Genomic DNA, 25,463 nt, shown 5'->3' with positions numbered 1-25,463 from the left:
TGGGAACCACGGGATCGGTCAGGGCACAGGCAGAGGCCAAGCGCGCAAAACAAGCAGATGCTTTTTCAGAAATGGTCAGAGCTTGAGGACCAGTCAGGTGGACGGGGCAGGGGTTAGAGGGCGGCTGAGACCCCCACCCCGTCCCTGCACGCCCCGGCCCTGCCACAGCGGAGAGCTGGGTTAGCGCCACAATGGCGCTGAGCCCCCGGGTCCCCAGCAGGACCAGAGGCGCCGCCCCGAGAGGAAGGGCTTTGCCGTTGTTCTGGCTGAAGTGAGCCAGGCCTCCGTGGCCTTCGTGCAGATGCAGACGCGGTTGGGGACAGGCAGCCGCCGCACGCCCCTGCCCTGCGTCGCACACACGTGTGCTCCCACGCGCGCACACGCACGCCTTCACACCCGCACACGTGCGCGTTTGCCCACAGTGTCGCACACACGTGCAGTCCGCGGGCACTCACGTGTGCACATAACACGGGTGCGCTCAATGCCCACACTCCCCTCCTGATACCTGGAGCTCGTGGCTTCTGCTTTAGACACCGGCTGAGAACCCACTCCCCTCAGGGATGGGCTGGTCAGGGTGCCCACCGCACACTCAGCGGACCCCAGTACCACACACTGGGCAGCGTAAACCATAGGAAGTTGTTCTCCTGTGTCCCAGAGACCGGGAGCCTGGCATCCAGGTGTGGGCAGGTCCGCACTCCCCTGGAGGAGGCTTCCTGCCCCTGGTGGCCTCAGGCTTCCATAGCTCGTGGAATCGCTCCCATCTCCACCTCCGTGGTCACGTGGCCTCCCTCCCCCACCCCCGTGTCTGTGTCTCCTCTGTGCAGAAGGATGCAGTCATAGGACTTGGGCCCCCAGTCCAGGGTGCACTCACCCCGAGATCCTGAATCACAGCCGCAAAGGCCCTAATTCCAAATACGGTCACATCCTGAGGTTCTGGGTGTGCATGTCTTTGGGGGCCACACTCAGCCGCTGCAGCAGGCTGCCCTGTCCTCCTGCTCGCAGCGGCCTCACGGACAGCGCAAACCGCAGAGGGTTGTCGTGGCCGCAGCGCTGAGGGCTGCAGAGGGCCCGGGGCCTCCTGCGCCCTAGAAGCCCCGCTCAGCCTCACTCTGCATCCACGCGGCTGTTCTCCCAAGCCCGTCAGATCCTCCCTCCTCCAAGGCTTCCCAGAGGGTCCTCTCAATTGCACAAACTCTCACATCTCTGGCACAGTCTGCAGTCACCCCTCTGCCGTTTTGCACTGAGCTTGCATTTTCTGGTCAGCCAGGAGGGCGAGCCAGCGTTGAGCGGGCTCTGTGTTTACCCTTGGTCGGCCCGTTACTGAGCATTTGTAGATTTTTCTGGCCTTTGCTTCTTTCCCAACACTGGACACCAATGATGGACATGCCCAGCTAGCGAGGACCCTCTGGACCCCGCCCCGCCCCCCATGCCCTCCCCTCCGCTGAGCCCGCCAGCCTGGCCGAGAGGGTCTGCGCTCTGGTCCACAGCCACGGGGTCGCTCTGTGTGAGGCCACAGTCGCAGCTCGGCAAGGATGAACCGAGGCTGGGGAGCCCAGCCCAGGAAGCCTGGCCCCCATCCCCCCAGCCACACTGGCCTTCTCACACGCATGGGGCCCTGTCTTGGCAGGTGTCCTTGTCACACGGCCCACGGGCCTTCGTCTGCAGCCCCTGCATCCACTTGCCCCCCAGAGAGGCAGCCACGAGGGAGCGGGCCAGCTGTCAGCGCCTTAGCCCAGCCGAGGGGAGCCCAGCGATTGACGTGGCTGATTGGCAGTGCGGTGGGCACTCCCAGTGCCCCCCGGCTGTGGGTGGGGCCCCCTCCATGGCCCCTGTGACGACACCTACCCCTTGCTCTGCATAAGGATGACAGATGTGGTTCTAAGATTGGTTGTCGGCCCTGCCCACCACGTGCGAGCGCTGAGTGCATTACCTCTGTCTGGCCTGGAAGTCGCTCAGGGACGTCCCTGCACTCTCTGATGGTGGCCTTGGTTCAACCCGGTAATCTAGTCCCGCTCCACTTCCTTCTAGATCTCTAACCTCATTAAATCTTTCATATCACAGCCACTTTCCTTTCTAAACAGAATTAAAGCCAGTCCTGCCCAAAGTCTGATTTTACCCCCAAACCGGAGGGCGGGGCCGTGGCTCAGAGGTGGCATGGCAAGGACCGCGGCCTCTGCAAGGACCACGAGTGCCCAAGGTGGTCTTAAGAATGATGTTTGAAGTGAAGCCGTGTCATTACAGGAAGACAGGCTCCTCCAAGGTCAGGCTGTGGTGGGAGAGGAGCCAGGGGGCACACTGAGACCTTGACCGTGACCTGATGGTCAGACTCAGGGGCTTGGTCTGGACCAGGGTGACGAGGCCGGGCTGGGGCTAGAGAAGCTCCTAGCTGCTCCCGCTGGCTCCCGGCGCTGGCCCAGCCCTCATTTGCCACCCGCCCTCCCCACTGCCACTGGCTCCAGGAACCTTTTACTGCCAGGGGTGGGATCTCCAGCTAGCTGGGAGAGACTGGGTGCAGCCCGCCTGCTCATCTGGAGGAGACGTGATTATGGAACGTACCTTTGGGGCCCCGAGGATTCAGCAGCTCAACTGGGGGAGGTTGCCTGACCTGGTGCACCAGGGTCACCGCCCCCAGAGCTCCAAGCTCCGTAACCAGCTGCCAGCTGACATCTCCAATGGGAGAGTCCCTGTCCCCACCTCTGGAGGGGCCCCACCACCTACCCCCTTTCATCCCCACGCCTGCTTGTCACTGCAGCGCCTAGCCCAGCTCCTTGTGCCCCACCCAGCCCTGTGGCGGATCCTACAGAGGGGTCTTTTCAAAGACCTCATCACCTGTCTCCTCAGATCCCACACACATCTCCTCCTGTTGCTCAACACAAATGCCCAAGCTCCCTCATGGCCCTCAAGGCCCTGTGCCCCACCCCACCTCCCTGGCTGGCCCTGCCAGGTTGTTCCTGCCTCAGGGCCTTTGCACTGGCTGTGGCCGCCCCAGAAGACTCTTCCTTGAGCTCCCCTCAGCTTCGCCTGGTCCTTCTCACCTTTCAGGTCTCAGCTCAGACGCCCCTCCTGGGAAGCTCCCCCAGCTGCCATTCAGATCAGTGCCCGTCACTGCTTTTCACACTGCCCTTACCGTCTGTCCACCCCATCTGCACTCGTATTACCTGTCTCCCTGTGTATGGCCCTTCTCTCCCACTAGGCTGTGAGCTTGACTCAGGCCTGCCGATGGGGCGGCTTGTTCTTCTGCATTCCATCCCCTAATCAGGGTCCTGGCTGTGAGTGTAGTTGAGTGTGGCTGCGGTGACAAGTTGTCACCAACTCGGCGGCTGAGTACTACACTATTATCTCTCAGTCTGGAGGCCAGAAGTCCCACAGGAGTGTCCCCGCGGGAGTCAAGCTGTGGGCTGGGCCGGCCCCTCTGCGGCTCCAGGGAGAATCCCTTCCTGGCCTTTCTGAGCTTGTAGAGGCGCCCACATGCCTGGGTTCCCGGCCCCTTCCTCCATCTTCACAGCCAGAGGGCAGCGTCTTCCCATCTCTCCTCCCACTAGTAAGGACCCTGAGATTAAGCTGTGCCCATAGCATCGTCTCCCCATCTCCAGGTCAACTGACCAACTTTAATTCCGCTTTGCTGTGTAAGGTTCACAGACTTCTGGGCTTAGGGCACCTTTGCTGCTGACCCCAGAGGGGTAGATCAGGACACCCCACTGCATGAACACCTTTCCCCTTCGCTGCCAGAGGCCTTGGAGCTGGGCCAAGTGCAAGAGCTCACGCCCTGCTGGGGCACGGTGCAATGGGCACGGGGGCACATGGGCCCGCAGACACCCACCCCTGAGGTAAAGCCACCCCCCAGCCTGGGAGTCAGGGTTCTCCCGCCAGAATCCCCCATCCCAGGGCCAGTCTCTGCTACTGTCCTAGAGGAAGAGCACGTCTCGGCTAAGTCCGCGGACCCCAGGGTCACTCTGCCGGGTTTCCAATCCCAGCCCTGCCCCATACCAGCTCCGTGGCCTCCAGCATGTCACCTCACTTCTCTGTCTCAGCTTCCTCATCAACAAAATGGAGATGACAATAGTATGTCCTCAGAGGATAGGCGTGAGGGCCCAGTGATTTCATGGTTAGAAGCCATTCAGCACGGTGCCACATACGTGCTGTTTTTATGGCAGGAAACGGTGTGTCGTGGTATGACGTTTATGGGGGCGGGGTAAGGGGAATATATGTAATTGGTAAATAATTCAAACAGAACAAAAGGACTTAAAAGCCCCACCTAGAGGCTGGCACCGTTGGCCATTTCTTTTTTACGGTTGGAGATTAACTGTGGGCTGTGTAAGTGCATGTGTCTGCCTGTGTTTTGCCGCCTTTTGAAAAGGGAGCGCTGGCCCAGTGCCCGCGGCTCTGGAGCTGTGTCCCAGGGTCCCGTTTGAATGGCTGCGCGCTTCCCCGCTGAATGGACCCGCCTCTGATCACCCAGCTTAGGGCAGGCGTATGCAGGCCCTGAACCTGGGCTCTAAGCTGTGGGTCCCTGGATGCCTCACCAGAGCTGACCTCCTGGTGCCCCTAGCTCCACAGCAGCTTAGAGGTGGGCTCTCAAACTCCTTCCAGGAGCCCCTAGGCCCCCTTACCCTCCGTGGATTGTTTTACAGCAAGTTTCATGATTGGGAGTTGTGCTGCTGGCGTCCTGGTGTTGCACCTGCGCGCTCTGGAATGTTAGGTGCCACCCCGTGGGCCTGGATCGGTGTGGGGCATATACTCGGCCTTCTCAAGGGGCGGTTGTTCCCCCGGATCTGAACTCGGTTTGGGCCCACGGAGCGGCCAGGTGGCTCCGGAGTAGTGGTCAGGGTTGGCGTGTACTGCGCAATTCGCAATTACAGTAACTACTTGGAACCCTTCTCCCACTTTGCATCCCCATTTCGCAGATAGTGAAACTGAGGGCGGAGCTTACATCGGACAGATGTGGGGGCTCTGTTGTCCTCCCTTCAAGTCCCAGCTCCTCGACCTCGCCGCTCCGTGACTCAGTTTTCCCCTCTGTAAACTGGGCGTAGGAGCCATCCATATTCGTTGCTGTGAGCGTCGGAGGAGCGGGCCCATACAGCGTTCGGCACAGCTGACACCGCGCGCTCTGACCTGGTGACGGGGATGGGACGGCGAACGCTCGAACCCAAGTCCGCGGCCCCGTGCGGGCAGATCCGCGTCTCGGGGCTGGATTAATCGGGCCTGCCCGCGCCCCGCCCCCGCCCCGCCCCGCCCCGCCGCGCTCCCTGGCCGCCGCCTGCGCGCCCGCCAGCAGTGCGACTGCCGCCGCTGTCCCCGCCGCTTGTGGGCCCTTCGCCGCGCCCGACGGCGTCCGGCAGCCCAGTGCGCCGAGAGCCGCCCGGAGCGCGTCGAGTCGGCGCGGCGGACATGCGTGCCCCGCGCGCCCCCGGCCTGGGTTCCGGCTAGGCAGGGCGCCACGGGAGAGGGGCCACCTCGACGGGCCGAGGCTGGCGGTGGCCCGCGTCCATGCCGCCCAGCTTCGACTCCGGCTCCGGTACGAGGACTAGTGGCGGTCGCCTGCAGAGCGCGCCGGACCCGGGGCGCCCGCGCGGTGAGTGAGCGCTGGTGGCTCCGGGGAGGAACTCGGGACTTTGGGGGCCGGGGTTGAGAGAGCAGCCGCCCCCTCTAGAGGAACGGGGAGCGGGAGAGGCCCCCGGCGCTCTGCTCACTCCGTCTCTCACGGGAGCCGGGCGCGCGGAGACCCCACGTACCTCCGCCTGCGCCCCTGAGGCGCACGTGGCGGCAGACCCGCAGAGAGTCCTGGGCCTCGGCCAGGGCGCTGGGGGGCCCGCGGCGGAGGCGGGGCAGGGCGCTGGGGGACGCGCGCCTTTGTCTGCGCCCTGGCGCGGGCTCGGCCGCCCGGGTTCCCGGCCGCCGCCGCGCTCACCTGCCCGGAGTTGGAGCTCTTTGTCTGGGGCGGGGCGCGGCCGGCGGAGTCTCTGCCGCGTGTCTGGGCCGAGGCTGCCCCGTAGGTTGGGTCCTCGCGAACAAAGCGCGCCTTGACCTCCGCCCGCAGCCGGGATTGCGTATCTCCGGGGAAAGAGTGCTGACCCTGACATTCTCCGTACGGAGCGGGCCCCTTCCACGGGGACCCTGAACTTGCAGCCCGGGGACCTCCAACCTGGACTTTGGCCTGAAGTGACCCTTTCGTTTCACACCCACACCGGTTCAGTGCCAGGATTGGAGGGTGCCGGCGCTGCCTGGGTCAAGTCCCAGTGGATAATCCTCGGGAAGTTATTAGCACAGATCTGGTGGTTGCGCTAGGGCTGCCCACCCGCCTTGGGTCTGCTGGCCGGCTCCGGACCCCTTGTCCTGGAAGGGAAAGAACCGAGGGACCTCGACCTGGGCCAAGTCCCAGCAGGGGTGGCTTTGTGCCTGTGCTGGGAAGGGCTGGAGCCTGAGCCACGGCCCCGGAGGACCTGGGAGCTAAGGGTGCCTGCGGGTGTTGGTTGAGAGCCTTGTCCAGTGGGCCTGGCTGTGCCTGGCCCGGTGTCCCGGCCCTTGCCGTGCGGTGGAAGCCTGCCAGGTCCCTGCCCACGACCCCTGTGGGGACTTGGATCCCTCAGCTTCCCTGAGCAGACTTTAACTTGGGCAGTGTGGCTGTGAGGACCGGACGGACGGGGACAGTGGCCTTCCCACCTGCCTCCCTCCTTTGCCCGGGCGGCATCCCAGGGCTCGGCAGGGCCAGGGAAGACGCTCCCCGTCGCTGCTCCTCGCCCCCCTCCACTCCCTCCTCTGCTCGCCTTTCACTTTCCCAGTGTCTGGGGCGCCACCTCCTGGCTCTGGGGTCCGGTGCTCCAGCCTGGGGCCTTGAAGTGAAGCAGAACGGGCCTGGCTGGGCCTCCCGGGCAGGGCAGGGGCGCCTGCAGCTTTAATTGGACTTGACTGCTCTTCCCCCCACCCCCAGTCTCGGACCGAGGGCATCCCTGCCCCACAGGAGCAAACGCACTTTCTCACAGTGACGCCTCTACCACGTTCCTTTGCGACACCAGCCTTGGTGGGTCGGGGTGCCCTGCTGTATCAGAGGAGGGCTCCGGTGAGGGCTGGCACACACGGTGCAGCTGAGGCAGGTGCTCGAGGCCGACCTGCCATGGAGTAGCCCCCTCCCCCTCCCAGTGGCCCAGCGACCACACCCCTGGGAGCTAATGACAGCTTGCAGGCTGAGCTCATTCATTGCACCTGCTGATGGCACGCGATAAGGCACTGGGGTGGGCTGCTGGCACGGTCAGCACCACCCCCAGGCCCAGAGGGGCTGCCGGTGCCTCAGGTAATGGAGACCTTAAGGGGGCGGCCTCCGGAGCGCAGAGTGGCTGCCCCTGCTCTGGCCCATCTCATGTGGGGAGGCGCCAGCCCTGCCCAGTCATGCCCGTCTCCCGCTGGTGCAGGGCAGCAGGCGAAGAGGATTTCAACGTGCGCCAGTGGGGGCGGGGCACCCGCAGACTGACGGGGTCTGGGAAGGCCTGTGGGGACTTGGCCGAAGCCACTGGGTCAAGGGCCCAGACAGGCCGGCCGGCCACACCCTTTTGGGGGCTGGGGGAGAAGCTCACACTGTAGTTTGGGGCAGTGGGAAGGCACTGGAGTGTTTTCAGTCCAGGGTGACTTGTTCTGGTTTGGTTTTTAAAGAGACTCTTGGCTGCTGTATGGAGAATTAATTTGTGAGAGTGTTAACGAGACCAGCTGGTAATTAAGCAGCTGTCACTCGGGCTGTGTGGCCTCAAGTGGGAGTGTCAGCAGGACCCCCTCCTGGGGTCATGGCCAGGGTCCAGTCCTGTTAGGCCTGGGGGTCTTTGGGTGGGAGGATCGGTGACTCATGGGCCTCTGCGGGAGGATACAGGGCTCTGGGGGCCCCTGGCTGGAGCTCCCAGCAGAGCTGGGGCCCTGCCTGGTGCAGGGTGAGCCGGCGTGAGCTGTCCCCATCCTGGCCCTGAGCGGTGGGCGGGCCGGCGCTGCTGACTCTGCCGTCCTGACCCCGCGGACCCCCAGCTCAGGTGGACCCCTCACCCCCCCCATCCCCGCCCCCCCGTCCCCCCCGGGGTCTCCTCGGGCGAGGCCACGATCCAGGCTGCTCACCACGCAGGATGCCTCGGGAACATCCTTAGGAAGAGGTCAAGCCACAGCCTCCCTGCAGAGGGCACGCCCGGCCTCAGCTCCCTGCTCCCCTGGGCGGGGGGACCCTCCGCTGGGGACTCCCGCGCGTTAGCAGACTCCCCTCTGGTGCGGGTCCGAGTCCAGCCCGGGGAGCGTGGGCCAGTGTTTTCGGGCTGCGTTTGCCACCTGTTTTCTTCCCAGTGCGGGGTTTCGGGGCGTGGCTAGGCGGGAGGCTCCAGCCCAGCACGAGTGTCAGGGGCACAGCGGTCTGTTCACGGTTCGCTCTGCACGTTGCCGTCAGCAGGCCTGGAGCGACGCGGGCCCGGGGAGCCTGGGTCCGCGCAGCTCCTGCCCTTTCCCACGGGCCCGGGCCCGGCCTGTGCCGGGCGTCCCATGTGCGTCACTGTCTGGGACTCTTGCTCCTGTTCTGTTCACCTGTCAGTCTGTTCTCGCCTCAGTCCCCTTCTCGTGACTGACTTTCTTGCACCACAATTTACATGCAACAAAATGCGCCTGTTTTGAGTGTACAGTTTGGTGCGTTTCGACAAATACATACCACTACATACCCCCCACCAGAGTCCGACAGAGAATGTTTTCCTCACCCCAGAGCTCTTTCATGCTTTTTTCTTTAAGTTTTTTATTTATCATGGTGAGATACACGTAACAAAACGACCATCTTGACCGTTTTAAGTGTACAGCTCGGGGCATTAAACACATTCATATGGTTGTGCAACCACCACCACCATCCAGCTCCAGAATTTCTTCACCTTCCCAGACTGAAACTGTCCCCATTAAACACGAATGCCTCCTCCCGTCCCCCGGCACCCACCAGCCTGCTTTCTGTCTCCATGGATTTGCCTGCTCTAGGGACTTCATGTAGTGGAATCACACAGGATTTGTCTTTTTGTGACTGGCTTACTTCACTGAGCATAGTGTCCTCAAGGTCATCCACGTTGCAGCCTGTGTCAAAGTTTCCTCCCTTTTTAAGGCTGAATAATATTTCATTGTGTGTATACACCACATTTTATTTATCCAGCCATCTGTTTATGGACACTTGGGTTGCTTCCACGTTTGTTGTTTTTTTTTGTTTTTTGGGGTTTTTAAAATACTTATTTATTTGGCCCGCGCCGGGTCTTAGTTGCGGCACTTGGGATCTTCGTTGCCACGTGTGGGATCTTTTTAGTTGCGGCGGGCGGGTTCTTAGTTGCTGGCATGTGGAATCTAGTTCCCTGACCAGGGGTTGAACCCAGGCCCTCTGCATTGGGAGCGCGGAGTCTTAGCCACTAGACCACCAGGGAAGTCCCTGCTTCCACGTTTTGGCTATTGTGAATAATGCTGCTGTGATCGTCGGTGGACGGATACATGTTTGAGTTTCTGCTTTCAGTTCTCTGGACATACGCTCACCAGTGGGATTGCCGCATCATACGGTAGTTCTATGATAGATTTTTTGAGAAACCTCCGTACCGTTTTCCACAGCGGCTGCACCGTTTTCCATTCCCACCAGCAACGCACAAGGGTTCCAGTTTCTCCACATTGTCCTCGCCAGCCCCGGCTGTTTTCTGTCTTTCTTGATCGTGGCCGTCCTGGGGGGAGGCCTCATGCCCTTTGGTACTCAGTCACCCCACGCCAACAGCAACCACTGTCTGCTTTCTCCCCGAGGAAGTCCACGATGGGGGCATCGGGAGACACTGGAAGCAGAGTAATGGTGCCCAGGGTGGGGGGAGATGCGAGGATTGGGGTGATAGCTGAAGGGCATGTGGTTTCTTTTTGGGGTGCTGAAAATGTTCTAAAACAGGTTGAGGTGATGGTTGCTCACAGCTGTGTGCCTTCAGTGGGCGTGTTGTATGGTATGTGAATCACATCTCAGCGAAACTGTTTTAAAACAACACCAGCTAGGGAGAAAAGGTCTGCTCAGAACAGCCTTACGGGCTTGCGGCTGTGAACCAGTGGGTGGGCCACATCCTCATCCTGACTGTCCTCACCAAGGCCCTGCACACACAGGGGCGTCTCCCCAGGAGGGGAGAGGCTGAGCGGCCCAGGGGCCCATCAGAAACTGCCACGTTCCCTCCCGCAGTGGGTTGACCCCACTCCACCCTGGACACTCTGTGCCTCATGGTGGCCGGGGTCCCCAGACCTGTGACTCAGCGTGTCTGGGGCGTGGCAGGTGGTGTCCTGCAGCCTGGGGCTGGGGGCCGGGGGCATCCCAACTCTGCTCCCCCCACCCTGCCACCTCCAGTGCCAGGCCCAGCGGAGCCCTCAGGTTCCTGGCGCCCCGATTCCCAAGTCTTAGCTCCCCACCCAGCAGGGCCACGCTGAGCCCCTGCACCCCTGCTGAGTGGGGCGTCCTTGGTTCCCTGATCACAGGCCCAATGACCTGTGTCCGAGTACTTGCAGCTGGGCCTGGGCGTGGTCACCCTCCTCCATGGGGGCTGTGGGCACAGAAGGATGCGTTCTGCCAGGCTGGGCGGCCCTTGTGTGCGCAGACCTGTTTCCTGGGTGCCGGGGGCAAGGGCTGAGGGCCAGGTTCACCCCAGCCCTGGAGGTCTCTCTGGCCCCTGACCCTCCTCTCTTTCTTCCAGGCGTCTGTGGGCTCCGAGAAGCTCTTTGCCCCGGCAGCCGATAAAGGTAGGTGTGTCCCTGGGCTCCTGGCCTCTAGGAAGGGACAGGACACATTCCTGAAGTCCGTGGCGGCCCCCAAGTTAGGCTCTGTCTTGGGTTTCAGGTGCAGAGCCTCAGGCAGGAGTTGGGTGCTGTCATTCACTGAGGGATGCAGCCCGCCCCCCCCCCGCCAACCCCCTGGGAAAACCACAAGGAAACAAGGGAAGCTGGGAACGGGGCCCGTGTCTCGGCCAGAGCTGGGCAGTGCTGGAGCGGCGGTTCCCAAAGTGGGATCCCTGCACCACTCAGGACCATGAGGAACGCACTTCCCCGGGCTCCCGGGCTTAGGTGCTCTGGGGTGGCCAGCAGCTCCTGGCTCGGGATGCGGCCCTGCCAGCACACCCAGGCCCTGGCCAGTGACCCCCGAGTGGCATGGCACACATACCCAGCATTTCACTGTCCCACAAAGCTCTTCTGGCCGGCACTGCTCTGGAGGGTGGATGCCTGGCCACGGTCCCATCAAGGCCAGGATAGGCCTTTGTGACCCAGCCTGTCGGCTGTGGGCTGTGGCCAGGAAGGGGGTTTCACTGGACCCAGCGCAGGGAAGGGGCCTTTTTGCTCGGAGGGCTCCCTCAGGATATGACCACACAGGACAGGCCTTCGGGCACCCGCAGCCCCGTGGGTCCTGCTGGCCTGGTAGCCAGGCACGGCCTCTACGTGCCTTGAACTCGAGAAGCCCCTTCCTCAAGTCGGAGCATTGCAGCCGAGCAGATTGCAGCCTGCTGGGGAGTCTGGGTAAGGCGGCCCACCAGAGGCTCCGGGGAGCCAGGCACACTCAGCTGGCATTTCAGACGGAATTAATGTAGGGCGTATCAGTTTCCACAAATGACCACAAACCGCACAGCTTGAAACACCAGACGTTCACCCGCTCATGGTTCTGGAGATCAGAAATCTGGAGTCAAGTGTGCGCAGGGTTGTGCTCCCTCCGGAGGCTCCAGGGGAGGGGTCCCTCCTGCCTCTTCCAGCTCCTGGTATTGCCTGCAAACCTGGGCATCCCTGGGCTTCTGGCTGCATCCTTCCCATCTCTGCCTCCGTCTTCACGAGGTCTCTTCCTCTCTGTCCCTTACAAGGACGCCGTCACTGGATTTGGGGCCCACCCGAGTCCAGGCTGATCTCACCTTGAGATTCTCGGCTTGATCACGGCCGCAGAGGCCCTTTCTCCAGATAAGGTCACGGTCACGGGTTTGGAGGTTATGGTTCAGCAGAGTTCAGGGAGCTCTGGGCTTTGAGGTGCCCAGAGAGGTGCCTAGTGGCGGGGGGTGGGGGGTGATGAGTAGCAGTGCTCATGCTTTTCCAGCGGCAGGAGGCTCTAGAAGGTTCCAGGCGTCTCCAGAAGGGCTGGGGCACTGGTGGCACACGTGGGGTCACGTCCAGGTCTGCATGGCCCATGCCTGCCTCTTTCCATTCTGATGGCTGCTCTTGCTTTGTGAGGGCCTCGTGTGGAGATGTGAGAGAGACAGGAGGGGAGAAAGGGCTAGCGTCCCTGGGCAGCTGTGAGCAGCAAGTGGGCTGAAGCCAGCGGCCCTCTGTTCCTGTCCTCGTTGCAGGAGTGGTGGCAACGGCCTCCTCTGTAGGTGCGTCCCTAAGCAAACAGACCCAAGGCAGAGGGAGGTGTTGCCCTAGGGAAGGAGACTTCCCAGAGGGTCCAGACCTCTCACCTCTCTGCCAGTCTGGGTCACACTGCCCTGCAGCCGCAGGAGAGGCTGTGGCCAGTTCTTCACTCAGCGAGCGTGGCAGCCGCGGGGTCAGCCCACAGCCCAGCGACCTGAATTTCCACTCCTGGGGACTGGGATGCTGCCCCCTGCAGGCAAAGCAGCTCACATGGGTGGTGCTGCCCTCCGCCTGGCTGCTGGGGCTGTGACCTGAGGCCTCCCTTGTAGCAGTTTCAAAAGGAGGGTCTGAAGTGAGCAGGCGGCTGGCTGGAGCTCACGGCCCAAGGGCAGGCCCGCAGCTCGGAGGGGAGCGGAGGCTCTGGGCGGTGAAGTGGGGGGCAGTGTTGGCCCGCAGCAGCTTCCTCCCGACAGACCAGGCAAGGCTGGCCATCCAGAAGTCTCCCCCAGGGCAAGGGCCCACAGAGGGCTTAGGCCAGGGGTCACCCGGGCGGGACCCGAAGGAGCAGCCACTAGCACGGGTGAAGCTCCTGCCAGAGGAAGGAGGGGCAACGGAATGAGCTGGGAGCCCAGCGCCCCGCCTGGCCCGGCTGCCTCGTGCACCTCCGTCTCCCTCTGTAAAATGGGGCCGGGACAGCCCCTGCGCTGGGATCTCCGTGGGCAGGAGGTGCAGGACACTCCCTGCGGGTCGGCCCTCGGCGCAGGCAGCCTGGGGGGCGGGATACCGAGGTGTTCTGGGCGGGAGCTCCGCGCCGCGTGTCTCCCCGTCGGAAACAGTCCTGGACAGCATTCAGTGAGCCGGGACCCGGGCTCACTCCGGCCCCTCTCTCCGCAGGACCCACGCTGGGCGAGAAGTCTGAGGCCAAGGCCGGGGCGGCGCCCAAAGTCTCGGGCCTGGAGCGCAGCCGCGAGCTGAGCACCGAGCCGCCCTTCCTGCCCCCTGTGCGCAGCCCCGCGCCGGTCCTGCCCTCCGCCGGCCCCGCGCCCGGCGCCCCGTCCAGCCCACCCGTCAAGAAGGAAGCCCCGGCCCTGCCCCGCCTCACGCCGCAGCCGCCGCCCGCGCCCCTGCAGACCCGGGCTTCCCTCCCGACGCACGTGCCTCTCCCCCCGGGCGCCTTCCCGGGCCCCGGCGCGGCAGCGCACAACGGCCTGCACAGCCTCAGGTGGGCGCGGGGCGGGGCCTGCAAGCCTCAGGTGGGCGCGGGGCGGGGCCGCGCAGCCGCCGGCCGGGCACTGAGCGCCCCTCCCTGCAGCAGGAGCAGCAGCGCCAGCAGCGGCGCCAGCCTGGGGCTCGCGAAGCACGCGTCCCTGTCGCCTCACGGGCCGGGCCCCCACCTCTCTACCTCACACTTGGCGCTCCGCTCGCAGGCCCAGCACCAGCACCACGCGGCGGCCATGTTCGCCGCGCCCCCGACACTGCCCCCGCCCCCGGCGCTGCCGGCCAACAGCCTGGTCATCCCAGGACACCCCGCCGGTAGGTCCGGGCGCCGTTGGTGGGGCAGCAGGGTCACTGTTCCCCTCCACTCTGGGATCCTAACCCCCGCGGGGAGGGACGCGGCCCCTGGGGAGGGGGCCAGCCCTGGACGTCTGTATCCTTAGTGATCATCTGGCTCTCCAGACCCCACCCGGCTGGATGTCAGTCCCCCAGCAGGCCATAGCGCTAGCAGGCCACCTTGCCCAGGGCAGAGAAAGCTTCCTGCCCGGGCCTCGGTTGTGTGCACACGCACACACATACACGCACACACACACAGAGATACAGGTGCTCACACACGCGTACGCGGACACAGACATCCCTTGCTCCATTCTGAGCCCTTGCCAGGCCCGGTCGGGCAGTCTGAGGCAGGGAGTTGGTGAAACCTGGAGCTGCTCCGTGGTCATGGCAGTGAGGGCTCCCAGGCCTGCCGTGGCTCTTCCCATCCACCGTCCCTGGGCTGCTGGGGGGGCGGGGGAGGGGAGGAGGGTTGAACTGTGGAGGAGAGGGGTCCCAGGTGAACAGCAGCTGGCCTGGCCCAGCCTGGCCTCTCCCTCCCTGCCTGATTCCAGCAGGGGCCCCCTCAAGGCCAAATCTTAGGTCACTAAGGATTTCTCTGTGGGTCTCCAATTTTTTTCTAAATCTCGTCGGCCTACCTTGGGTTGGGGGCAACTCAGCGCCCCAGGATGGGACCAGGACCCTGGTCTGGGGGCGCTGGGACGGGCAGGGCTCCCCTTCAGGGCTGTCTCCGGGGGCGCCCAGGGTGGCTCATGGTGTTCTCTCTTGCCTTTAGATGCCAGCCTGTTGATCTCATTCAGCCAGCCAATCATGTATTGCCAGCCTCATTCGGGGATTCTGATTGGTACTTGGTCACAGGCACCTCTCTTATCTCCACCCTGGGGCCCGCACGTAGCGAGCGGCCACCACGGCTTGGCCTGCCGAAACCGGGAGTGCCAGCAGGTGACTATCCGCCTCGCCCCGCCGGGAGCCCGCGGCCGACGTGCCTCTCTGTCTCTCTCTTTTTCTCTTGTAGATCACGAGCTGCTCAGGCAAGAGCTGAACGCGCGTTTTCTGGTCCAGAGCGCCCCCCTGGGCCCGGGAGCTCTGCTGCGGGCGGAGTTCCACCAGCACCAACACACACACCAGCACACACACCAGCACCAACACACATTCGCCCCCTTCCCTGCCGGGCCGCCCCCGACGCCGCTCCTGCCGCCCGCCGCACCCCCGCCGGTGCGTAGGCTGCGTGCCGGCCGGCCGGCGGGCGGGCGGGCGGGGGCGGCCCGGGCGCGGGACACGCAGCAGGCACACGCAGACGCTCTCTGCACGCATGCAGGCTGACACCATCCCCTTCCGTCCGGCTGTCCGTCCAGCTCCTTCTCTCGTCCCCCCGCCCCCGCCCCGGGTCATGCCATGAGGTTCCCCATCCTGAGCCGTTGTTTCGGGCTTGAGGAGCACCGCGTGTCCGCACGGCCGTGGGGCCAGTTCCACCCACGTGGGGTCCTCAGTGTCCGCTGGCAGCAGGGCGGCAGGTCCGGAGGCCTAACAGGACTGAGGGGCCACGGGAGCCAGGACTCTTCTCATGTTCCTTGTCCTTGAGGTCTCATGCCCTGAGCCAGCTGCTGTGGGCAGAGTTCCCTCTGCTCCCACCCAGCTTTGCTTTGTCACTGACTAGTCTGCCAGTGGCCTAGGTGTGTCCTGCAGCCTAAGCACCAGCCTTGGGCTCCATGCCCTCCCCCCGCCCCAGTCATGGCCACAGACACCAGATGGGCGAGTCGGCGCCTCCCGTGCTGGGACCACTAGAACAGGGAAGGCCAGGGGGTAGCACCCTCGGGGAGCCTAGGGGACAGCTGGCTGGAGGCCCCCAGCCTCGTTCTGGCCACTGCCTGGCCCGAGGGCGTGGGTGGGTGCTTGGCCAGCAGAGGGCGTCAGCGTGGCCGGAGGCCTCACTCTCTGCCTCCTTCCCTTCCAGTTTGACAAGTACACGCCCAAGCTGGACAGTCCCTACTTCCGACATTCCAACGTGAGTGTCCCTGCGCGCTCTGGGCTTTCCAGGCAGGGTGAGGGGTGTGGAGGGCGGCAGGGCTGTGCCATGTCCGTGTAGCCTCCCACCCAGTGCAGGGGTGATGGGGCGGGGACCGGAGGGCTGGGCCCGGCGTCCCTGCCCTGGGCGTCCAGGCTTCCTGCGAGGCCCCTGGAACGCCCCCCCTGCCCCCCCCACCTTCTCTTGCAGTTTTTCCCGCCCTTCCCTCCAGCCGTCCCAGGACTGCCCGCCCTGCTCCCACACCCAGGTCCCTTTGGATCCCTGCAGGGTGCTTTTCAGCCCAAGGTACCAGCTGCTCCCAGGAGGGGGGTGGGCACTGTGGGTGGGGTCTGCAGGACCGCCCCCCCCAGCCAGCCCTTCCCGTCCTGGGGCAGCTCCAGCCGCCTCACACGTGGTTGTGTGTGTCGTGCTCCCGGGTGGCCCCCAAGGGGCCTTCACCTCAGTGCAGAATATCCTGACCCTTGGTGGGGCCCTCTGTGCCCCATGGGGCCGGGAGAGACTGGCTTCGCTCGTTCTCACCTCTCCCGCTGGCAGCGCTCGGGGTTGGGGTCTGGGTGGCGGCAGCACAGGGTCATCCTCGCTGCAGGAGGCCCAGGCAGGAAGCATCCGCTGAGGCCCCAGGACCAGGGACTGGCCTTGCTCTGCTCACCTTCCCTGAAGCGGGGCTGCCTTGGCCCTTGGGGAAGACCCTGGCCCAGGCACGTCGATCAAGAGCCTTTTCAGAAACGTCCGGACAGGATATGGTGGGAGGCCAGGCCGCCCCTGGGTGGCGCCTGGGGGGGTCTCGTGCCGCCTGGGCATGGGACCTGCAAAGTCGTCTCGTGCCCTGTCCGTCTCTCCCCCTCAGACTTCAAACCCACTTGAGCTAACAGGCCAGGCCAGTGCTGTTCACGCCCTCATACAGAGAGCCCCCGGGGTAGGTGGCAGCGGTGCCCGTGCCTCCCTCCTTCTCTGGTGGGCATTCCAGCCAGCGTGGCTCCTCGTGGAGGCCACATGGTCCTCTCCCCCGACCCCCCGGGGCTGGGCTGCTTGCAGAGCCCAGGTCTAATGCTTCTTCCTCTGTCGATGGCAGGTGTCAGACCCATACCGGACAGCAGTCAGGGTGAGTGTGTGTATGCCTGCTTGCCTCACCTTGGGAGGAAGGGGCCTGGCGGGACCTCAGGGAAGGTCCAAGGCCAGGGAGGACTCTTGAGTGGCCACAGGGGGTGCACTGTGACAGCAGGAATCTGGAGTTGGTGGGGGGAGTGAGGAGGTCCTGGCCTCAAAGCTGAGCCCGTCGCCCGCCCTGTCGCAGAAGCCCGGGAAGTGGTGTGCTGTGCACGTGCAGATCGCCTGGCAGATCTACCGCCATCAGCAGAAGATGAAGGTGAGCCTGACTGCTCAGCCAGCCGGCCAGGCCTGCGGTTCAGAGGGTGCCCCTTGCCCAGGCGCTGTGCCGGGCTGTGAGGGCTTGGAGGTGGGCAGGGGACAGGACAGCAGTGTGTGGGGAGCTCAAGGCCACTTCCCACCTGGTCACCCAGGGCGACGCAGGCAGGGGTTTGGGAGGAGCTGACTCTGCGGGCCTCCCCACCCTCAGTCGAGTCCTCCCAGTGGGCCTTCGGCCCTGCCCCCTTCTTCCCCCCAGGTGTCTATTAGCACTTGGGCCTGCTGTGTGCCTGGGTTTTTAGCCAGGGGCAAAGACGACCAAAAGTGCTCATGGAGCCTGCGTGCTCCTTGGGGGGGCGGACAGGTGGTGAACGGGAACCCAGCTCGAGGCCGTCCCCCTCCCGGCAGGTGGTGCCAGGCGCCCTGGCCGAGTGACGCAGGGAAGTGGGAGACCTGGGGACCCACGGCTGGGGCAATGGGCCGGGGCACTGAGGGTGCTGGGACGGGGGCCCTCGTATTGCAGAAGGGTCTCCATGGTCTCGTCTGCCGTCTCAGATGACACGTTACCCCACGCACAATATTTTTAACTCATCACGTCCTAAATATGCTACAAAAGACCCGTCACAGAAAGGGATTTATGACAGATTATTGTGCGTTTCAACATGCAGATGCTCAGACAGGGCCACCTAGAGGCACAGTGAAGGAGGTGAGGCAGGGTCCCCAGCTAGGGCCCAAGCACCTGCTCTGTCGCTGCCATCTCGGCAGGTAGAACTCACCCAGCCCCATGCCTCCTGCGGCCCTTGTGACCCAGGGACCGGCTTCTTAGTTTTGTTTAACTTTAATAAATTTGAATCTTAATACTGAAGCTAAATTTAGTCATCGGAAAACTGGAACGACTTGGGTATGGGAATGTACTTTTCCAGCTCAATTTTACAAAATCTAAACAGACAAACTATTTCCAGTGAAAATGTAGCATCTAAATTGAGATGTGTTTTAAGTGTAAAACACACCAGCTTTCAAAAAGCGCATGAAAAGGAGTGAAACACCTCAATCAGGACCTTCACGTGTCAGTCACACATGGCGTTCAGTTATCCTGCATCTGCCGAAACGTCAGGATAAATCTTACCTGTCTCTCCGCTCGCTGGGCAAGGCCAGCGGAGCAGGTGACGTCCCACCTTGCTGTCAGCTCACTGGCAGCCCCTGTGCACACACTGTCCTGCAGATGCAGCTGGGCCCTCACAAACTGGACGCGGGCGCCAAGCTGGACTTGTTCAGCAGACCCCCCGCCCCGGGTGTGTTCGCCGGATTCCACTACCCGCAGGACCTGGCCCGGCCTCTCCTCTCCAGCTCAGGTAAGGCGGCCTGGCTTGTGGGCGCTGGGGGCTCGGCCACCATGCAGGCCAGAGGGCAGCTGGGCGGAGGCGTTCTCGCCTTTTCCCTCTGGCTGGTGTGGGTGCCAGAGGGCTCCGGCTGCTCGGGCAGCGTTCTTGTTTCTCCGGCCGTAGCTGGTGGAGTCTGGCAGCCCTGCCCTCCTCGAGCTTCTCTCCCTGCGGAGACTCCCCCGCCACCCCCGGCCCCTGACCTGAGCCCCGCATGGACTCTGTCCAGGATGCCCTCCTCTCTGGGGCGTCCTTCCGATGTCCTTCCCAGGAAGGGTCTGGCTTTTGTCCGAAAGGCGGGAAACAGCTCCCGGAACCCGTGTGCTTGCCCCCGCCAGCAGCCGCGCCACGGCCTTGCTGTGTCAGGGTCCCTGGGACTACCCCCAGGCTCGCAGTGCTCCCAGGACTCAGCACAAGTCACACTCCAGCCGTGGCCGTATGCATTGCAGCCGAGGGACACAGAGCAGTGGGCAAGGAAGAGCGGGAGGGTGGAAATGGGCGGGGCCTCCTGAGCCCTGCCCCGGGGGCCCCAGGATGCACTTCATTCCCCCGAGGAGCCATGACAGCAGGGCGAGGTGCTGTCTCCCTGGGAAACTCGCGGAGACCCAGCGCCCAGGGTTCTTACTGGGGGCCGTTCACGTAGGCAGCTCTGCCTGCATGGACAAAAACCCGGACTCCCAGAAGGAAAGCAGGTGCTCAGCACAGACCACCTTGTTTGCGCAAGCAACCTGAGCGTCCGTGAGGCCTTCCTGTCAGAGGGAAGCGAGAAACCTGCTGGAACCCGAGTTCCCAGGCGCCGGCCGAGGGCAGCCGAGCAGCAGGCCTTTCCGAGGTCAGCGGCCTTGAGCCCTCGCTCTGGGGCTGCTGCTGCTTCCTCCCCAGCTGTCAGGCCCTCAAAGGACGTCACCTCCTCAGAGAGCCCTCCCTGACTGTTCCTCGGACACCCGCCCCCGCCCCCCGTCTTCCTCCAAGCTCATGTACGCTCACACCCACCCACTGTCCCTTGCACATGGACACGTGGTCCATGCGGGCAGCCCGTTGGCACACTGGCATGACGGGTGTGGATGGGGTCACGCTGGCTGGCTTGGTGAGCATGGCGCCTCTTCCCAGCCCCAACTCCACCGCCCTGATGGCCTCCAGACCTCAGCGAGGCGTCAGGGCCCCTCAGAAAGCAGAGGGCCTCCCAGCTGGGCCAGAGCCCACAGGCTGTGGCCTGGACCCCTCTGTGCTCCACACCCACCCATGGCCCCGTCGATACACCATCCTCTTTAGCCCTGGGGCCAGCTGTCTTCCTTTGACTTAAGGTCACTTGGAGGCGAGGTCAAGTTTCTAGCTGGGAGCTCTCTGGGGACTGGAATCTGCCTGTGTCTGGGTGGAGGAGCCCACCTCTGACGCACACAGCGCGCCACTGTTGGGGTTCCCACAGGTGGAGGGACACGAGGGGGCGCCCACGTCACTGGTCTCGCCCGGCGCTCACTTCTAGGCTACGGGGTGGGGCACCCTGAGCAGCAGAGTTGGCCCCTGACTCAACAGCTCCGTCTCCAGACTGGGCCCACCGGCTGTCCTCCAGGTTCGGTCCTGGGGGGCGTCGGGGGAGCCGGGGCTGTTGCCACCGTGACGTTTGTGGGCTGTGGCCTGCAGCCAGGGGACGCTGCAGGAGGAGCTGCGGCCTCTGGCAGCCGTGACTCGGGCCAGTGCCCGTCAGCACCCAGGCCGCACCCACTGTTAGGTGACCGGGACGGTAGCTCTGGTCGGAAACTCCAGGGCCGCTCGCTTCGGGAGAGCCCCCTGAAGGCTCGATCGCAGGCCTTGTCTCTGCCCTTTTTCCTCTGGGGGCTCCACTGCTGTCAGCACCTGCCTCCCTGCTCCGCCCCCTCGGGGTCCCCCAGGCTCCAGGGAGATGAAGGCCCACCTCCTACCTGGTCACGTGCTTGCAGTGGGAGGAGCAGCCGCGAAGGGCGCGCCCACCCTTGGAAGGAGCGCCGCGGCCGCAGGTGCGCTCCGGCCTCCCATCAATCTGTCCCGCCCTTTCCCAGGTGCTGCCCATCCCACCACCAACCCGTTTGGACCCTCAGCCCATCCTGGCAGCTTCCTGCCCACTGGTCACTTGATGGGTAGGTGCCCCTTGAGGTCCATGCGGTCTGGCTGGCCTGTGCTGGCCTCAGGGCTGGGGGGATGCAGGTGGGTGGGGAGATGACCCCAAGAACCCGGGTAGCCCTCCGATTGCAGAGGTGGCACCTGCCAGGTTCGGGAGCCGCGGGGTGGGGGGAGGGTCTGGTGCGCACGTGGAGACCCCTGAGTCCTCGTTGCCCCCACAGACCCTTTCAGCAGATCAAGCACCTTCGGGGGCCTGGGGAGCCTGGGCAGCAACGCCTTCGGAGGCTTGGGCAGCCACGCGCTGAGTGAGTGACCGCGCCCCGTCTCTCCCCGCGCCCGCGCCCTCGCCCTCAGTTCGCGCAGGCGTCTTCCGCGCCCGCGCCCTCGCCCTCACTTTGCGCATGCGTCCTCCGCCCACGCCTGCGCGGGTCGGGCCGCCCTGACGCCGGGCGCACGGACCCTCTTCGCCGCCTCCTTGGGGAACGTGCGGGTCTGAGGTCGGGACTCTCCGTGTGTGTGTGTGTGTGCGCCTCCCTTGCAACCCGGCCTCACGCTCCCACCGCCACCCATCCCCCAGCTCCCGGTGGCGGCCTCTTTGCCCCCAAGGAGGGCCCCACGCTGCACGGCCTGCCCAGCCCCCGCGAGGCCTGGAACCGGCTGCACCGGGCGCCGCCCTCGTTCCCCACGCCACCCCCGTGGCCTAAGCCTGTAGACGTCGAGCGGGTCTCAGCCCTGACCAACCACGACCGAGAACTGGACAAGAGCAGGGAGGAACGGTGAGTGGGGACCCTCCGCCCTCCCATCCTGCCGGCTTCCCGCCCCCGCATCCCCTAGGCAGCTCCGCTGAGCCCCGGGTACCCGCCCGCGGGGCACGCTGAGCTCTGCCTTCAGACTCCTTGGTTGGGAGGGTGTGAAGTCTGTACCCGCAGGGCTGGGAAAGACTAGGGGAAGGGGACCCCGGGGAAGGGGACCCCACAGCCAAGCAGCCTCCATTCTGCCCACACAGAGAGAGGATCCTTGCGGGCGCAGCGTCTGGCCAGACGCCATCCAGGGCGGGGGTTCACTCCCTCCGAGGCCCTGGCGGGGACCGTGGGCTTGTGGACCACAGCGGGGCCTCGAGGGGGCTCAGATCAGCAGGGCAGAGAATGCCGTTGCACGCTGCAGGGGGCTGCTGAGCCACCAGGGGGACCGAGTCTGGGAGGTACACCTGTGAGCAGGTGGATGGGGGCTGAGCTTGTGCGTGCCCCCCTGCCCCCAGCCCCATGGGCTACGGAGCTAGGCCGGGGCAGGGGAGGTGGTAGCACGTTCTCAGGTCAGCGGCAGAGGTTGGGACTTGAGTGTTCTTGAGGAGTTGCGGCCCGCCACGTGGACGGGAGCAGGGGGCTCCCTGTCCGGCCCTTCCACCCAGGTCCTGTCCCCCACCCTGAACGTGGGGCATTTCACTCACGGGCAGTGCCGCGTGCCAGGCACTGGGTGCACAGGTTGGAGCTTGAGACAGAGCAAGGAGAGAGGAGACGACCTAGAGTCAGCCTGGGAGACGGCGGGAACGTGTGTCACGGGACCCAGGGAGGGTGCCAGGGAGCAGCCCAGGGCCTGCCCAGCCAGCGCTGTCACCACGGCGGGTCAGGAGCCCGGGGAATTTCAGGTCCCCCGTGGGGACCTCAGGGTCGAGCGGGTGGGGCTCAAGTAGAGTGATGGGGGCCAGGTGCAGCACTGAGGGTTGGTCAGGGGCTGCGGGGCCTGGGGACTCCCAGGGGAAAAGGGAGCCTCGGAGCTGGGCCACTCAAGCCCAGCTGCCCTCCCAGCGCCTCATCAAGGTGGGGGCCATGCCCACCGTGCTCCCAGCTCAGGGGCAAAGGACTTTAAAAAGTACAGGGTGGCGCCTCGGATGAGAACCAGGCTGCGATGGGGCGGGTGGAACTGTGGTGACCGCAGCCACAGGCCACACTGCGCGTGAGGAAGGGTTCGCAGGCCCCTGTCCGTGCAGCGGGTCTGGGGCCTGGGTGGAACTGCCCTAAGCTCTTCACTGAAGGACTTGTCCTGGCTCAGGGGCTCAGCGGCCTGGCTCCCCGTGGAGCACTCTGCGGTTCTGCTGCAAAGTCGGTCTCCATGGCGCTTGTGGAGGGGAGACACGTGTGGGGTAACCCTCGTGGGGATGTGGGTTGTGGTCACCACGTGTTGACGGGGTGCCACTAGCAGTGATTCCACGGGAGACTGGGGTGCTAAGCGGACCCCACACACGCGCACGCAAGGACCTTGAGGTCACTACGGTGGGTAGTGGCCTCGCCGCGTTGAGGTGGGAGCTTGGTGTCAGGGGAGCTCGCTGCAGGGTGTCCCGCCAGGCTGAGGGGGGCTGTCTTGTTGCTCCCAGGGACCTCCTGGAGAAGACGCGCCTGCTGAGCCGGACCTCGCCCGTGGCCGCCGTGGGCCACCCGGGCAGTGGCCTCCTGCTCCGCGGCCAGGGCGAGCCGGGCCGGCCCGGGCTTCCTGCCGAGCGCGAGGCTGAGCCTCGCGTCAAGGAGAGCCACTCCCCGGCCCGGGAGGACAGCGCCAAGCCCAGCAAGGCGGCCCTGGGGGACGGCCTGCGCCTGGCAGGCCTCCTGGGCCGTGAGCCGGCGAAGCCGCTCGAGGCGGCGGCCGAGCGGCCCCAGAGCGACGTGAAGGTCAAGGAGGAGCGCGGGGAGGACGGCGACGCGCCCCCGCAGCCCGGCCCAGGCCCCGCGGGCCGCGAGCGCCCAGCTTTCGTCTGGGAGCCGCCGCGGGAGGCCTACCGCGGCCCGGAGCCAGCCCGCCGCGCCCCGGGCCCCGCCGCCCTCCTCGAGCCTCCCGAGCGACCCTACCGCGACCGCGAGCCGCACGACTACAGCCCCGAGCGCTTGCGGGAAGCGCGCCGTGACGAGCTGGAGCGCGCCCGGGCCGCGCACCTGGACGGCGCGGCGCTCCTGCCCGCGCTGGGCTCCCTGCACTTCCCGCGCCTCACGCCCGCCGCCGCCGCGCTGCACAACGGGCTCTTGGCGCGGACCCCGCCGGCCGCCGCCGCCTCGCTCGGCGCGCCGCCCCCGCTGGTGGCCGCGGCTGGGCCCCCCACGCCCCCGGGGCCGCCGCGGAGCAGGACTACGCCGCTCGGGGCCCGCGCGCCCGGCGAGGCCCGCGACTACTCCCCGTCGCGCAACCCCCAGGAGGTGGAGGCGCGGTAGTGGCCGCGGGGCCGCGGCCGCCGCGTGTGCGGAGGCCCCTCCACGAACGCACGCACTGCTGTCGACTAACCTAAGCGTCTGTTTCTAGAACTTAAGCACAGTTCCATCGGCCCTGGGGCGATGCTCGCTCTTCCACTCGCAGCCTGCGGAGTTGGGGGTGTCATACACAGCTTTTCTGGGGGTGATCTTTTGTTTTCCGAGCTTGAGATGAGGCTACTGGAAAAAAAATTCAAGTTTGTACCTTTTTTCCCACAGGTGAGAAGCGTTTTTAATAGATTTGTATTTTTTTCAACTTTATGCTCTTTAGACATTTAAATGAAACAAAAAAGACTTTTGCTTTTTAACTTTTAGTTTGCTTTTGCGATTTAATGGCCTCAGAGCCCCAGGGGTTTTTTTTGTCTTATTTATGGAGAAGAAAACGGTCATTTTGTCCAGCGCACTGTGAGGTCCCCACTCAGGCCCGGCCCTGGCCCTTCCTTGGTACTTGGAACCGAAGTTACAGATATATATTAAGATAATTAATAATGTACAAAACTTTATTTGCCTTATTATGCAGAAGTGTAGAAGGGTTTCTTTTTCGGTTTGTTTTTTTAAAAAAAAACACAAACAGTGTAAATAGTCTGTTAATATAAACATATGATGTTATTAAATTCTTAACCTATAGGTAGACTTTATAAAAACGGTTTCTAGAAACTCCTCTGGTTATCTGTTTAACATGGTCACAAAAACCCACCCGCTGTCAGTTGGAAATGCCTTCGGACGTTTAACTGCAGCACCGTCCTTCAACTATGCAAGCGCTCAGGGCGGCCGGGCCGCGGGGGGGCACCACGGAGCGGCCCTGGGACGCGTGCGCACCGTGTGCTGACTGTGCAGTGTCCGCGGGATCCACCGCAGACGAGTAGGGTTTGGGAGGTGAAGAGGCTAAAGGCACAAAAGAAAGAACTGCTGTCTCTTCTCCCGGAGAACGGCAGCAGACGTTTGTCTCATGCTTTGCCACCGGCCAAGGCCTTGGCATGATTTCCTTTTGGTCTCAGTCTTACTTTCATAACCCCGTGAATGTCACCATGCCCTGTCGTCAGCGTCCCTTGTTCCCTGGCGTCCACACCTGTGTCCTCGGCGTTGGCGCCGTGGTTCGGCCGTCTGTAGCTGTTTGCTTTATTCCGTTCTGTACCTTCGACCCTGTGTTTCCACTGTAGACTCCGGTTATTTTAAACATTCTGTTCTCACATCAACCAATGACGGTAAATACAGCCTTGATTTTGGATGGACAGGTGGTTGAGTGTTTTGTGGGGCTTTTTGACAGCTGGGGGTCGCACACCCACCCTCAGTTCCTTCCCGCACCCTGGCTGCTACCACCACCAGGGCTGCCCAGTGGAGCGCCGTCCTCGAAGTCGTCGGCCTCACCTCGCTCCGCTCCCCCAGGCCGTTCAGGCTCTTCCCTCTGACCTTTGCCTGGCACCTCCAGCTTGGCCTTCAACTCTGCTTTGGTCACGCGGTCCCCACCCTGGTCATCTGCCACATCACCCCTGTGCG

General features: G+C 64.1%; 1 protein-coding gene across 3 annotated transcripts in view; it reads left to right on the top strand.

Annotated features, from left to right (window-relative positions):
• FBRSL1 (fibrosin like 1) overlaps nucleotides 1-25,200 on the top strand; it is a gene marked incomplete at its 5' end in the record, with an annotated part of 83,634 nt that extends 58,434 nt beyond the window's left edge. The window contains 14 exons of one of the 3 annotated variants that reach the window (XM_079717971.1): nucleotides 10,689-10,734; nucleotides 13,213-13,540; nucleotides 13,631-13,851; nucleotides 14,642-14,710; nucleotides 14,882-15,081; nucleotides 15,821-15,871; nucleotides 16,740-16,808; nucleotides 16,965-16,994; nucleotides 17,187-17,258; nucleotides 18,480-18,609; nucleotides 20,673-20,750; nucleotides 20,955-21,038; nucleotides 21,311-21,509; nucleotides 23,105-25,200. In XM_079717971.1, the coding sequence (XP_079574097.1) occupies nucleotides 10,689-10,734; nucleotides 13,213-13,540; nucleotides 13,631-13,851; nucleotides 14,642-14,710; nucleotides 14,882-15,081; nucleotides 15,821-15,871; nucleotides 16,740-16,808; nucleotides 16,965-16,994; nucleotides 17,187-17,258; nucleotides 18,480-18,609; nucleotides 20,673-20,750; nucleotides 20,955-21,038; nucleotides 21,311-21,509; nucleotides 23,105-23,930 (2,403 nt within the window). In that variant the 3' untranslated portion in view covers nucleotides 23,931-25,200. Of the gene's footprint in view, nucleotides 1-10,688; nucleotides 10,735-13,212; nucleotides 13,541-13,630; nucleotides 13,852-14,641; nucleotides 14,711-14,881; nucleotides 15,082-15,820; nucleotides 15,872-16,739; nucleotides 16,809-16,964; nucleotides 16,995-17,186; nucleotides 17,259-18,479; nucleotides 18,610-20,672; nucleotides 20,751-20,954; nucleotides 21,039-21,310; nucleotides 21,510-23,104 lie in introns of those variants that run through there. The other 2 variants (XM_079717974.1, XM_079717972.1) reach the window with 2 other exon arrangements.
• Nucleotides 25,201-25,463: the final 263 nt, after the last annotated feature.

Source organism: Hyperoodon ampullatus (assembly GCF_949752795.1).
Source record: "Hyperoodon ampullatus genome assembly, chromosome: 13".
Lineage (NCBI taxonomy): Eukaryota > Metazoa > Chordata > Mammalia > Artiodactyla > Ziphiidae > Hyperoodon > Hyperoodon ampullatus.
Note: the sequence above shows the minus strand (reverse complement) of the source record. Positions and strands in the feature narration are given on the sequence as shown.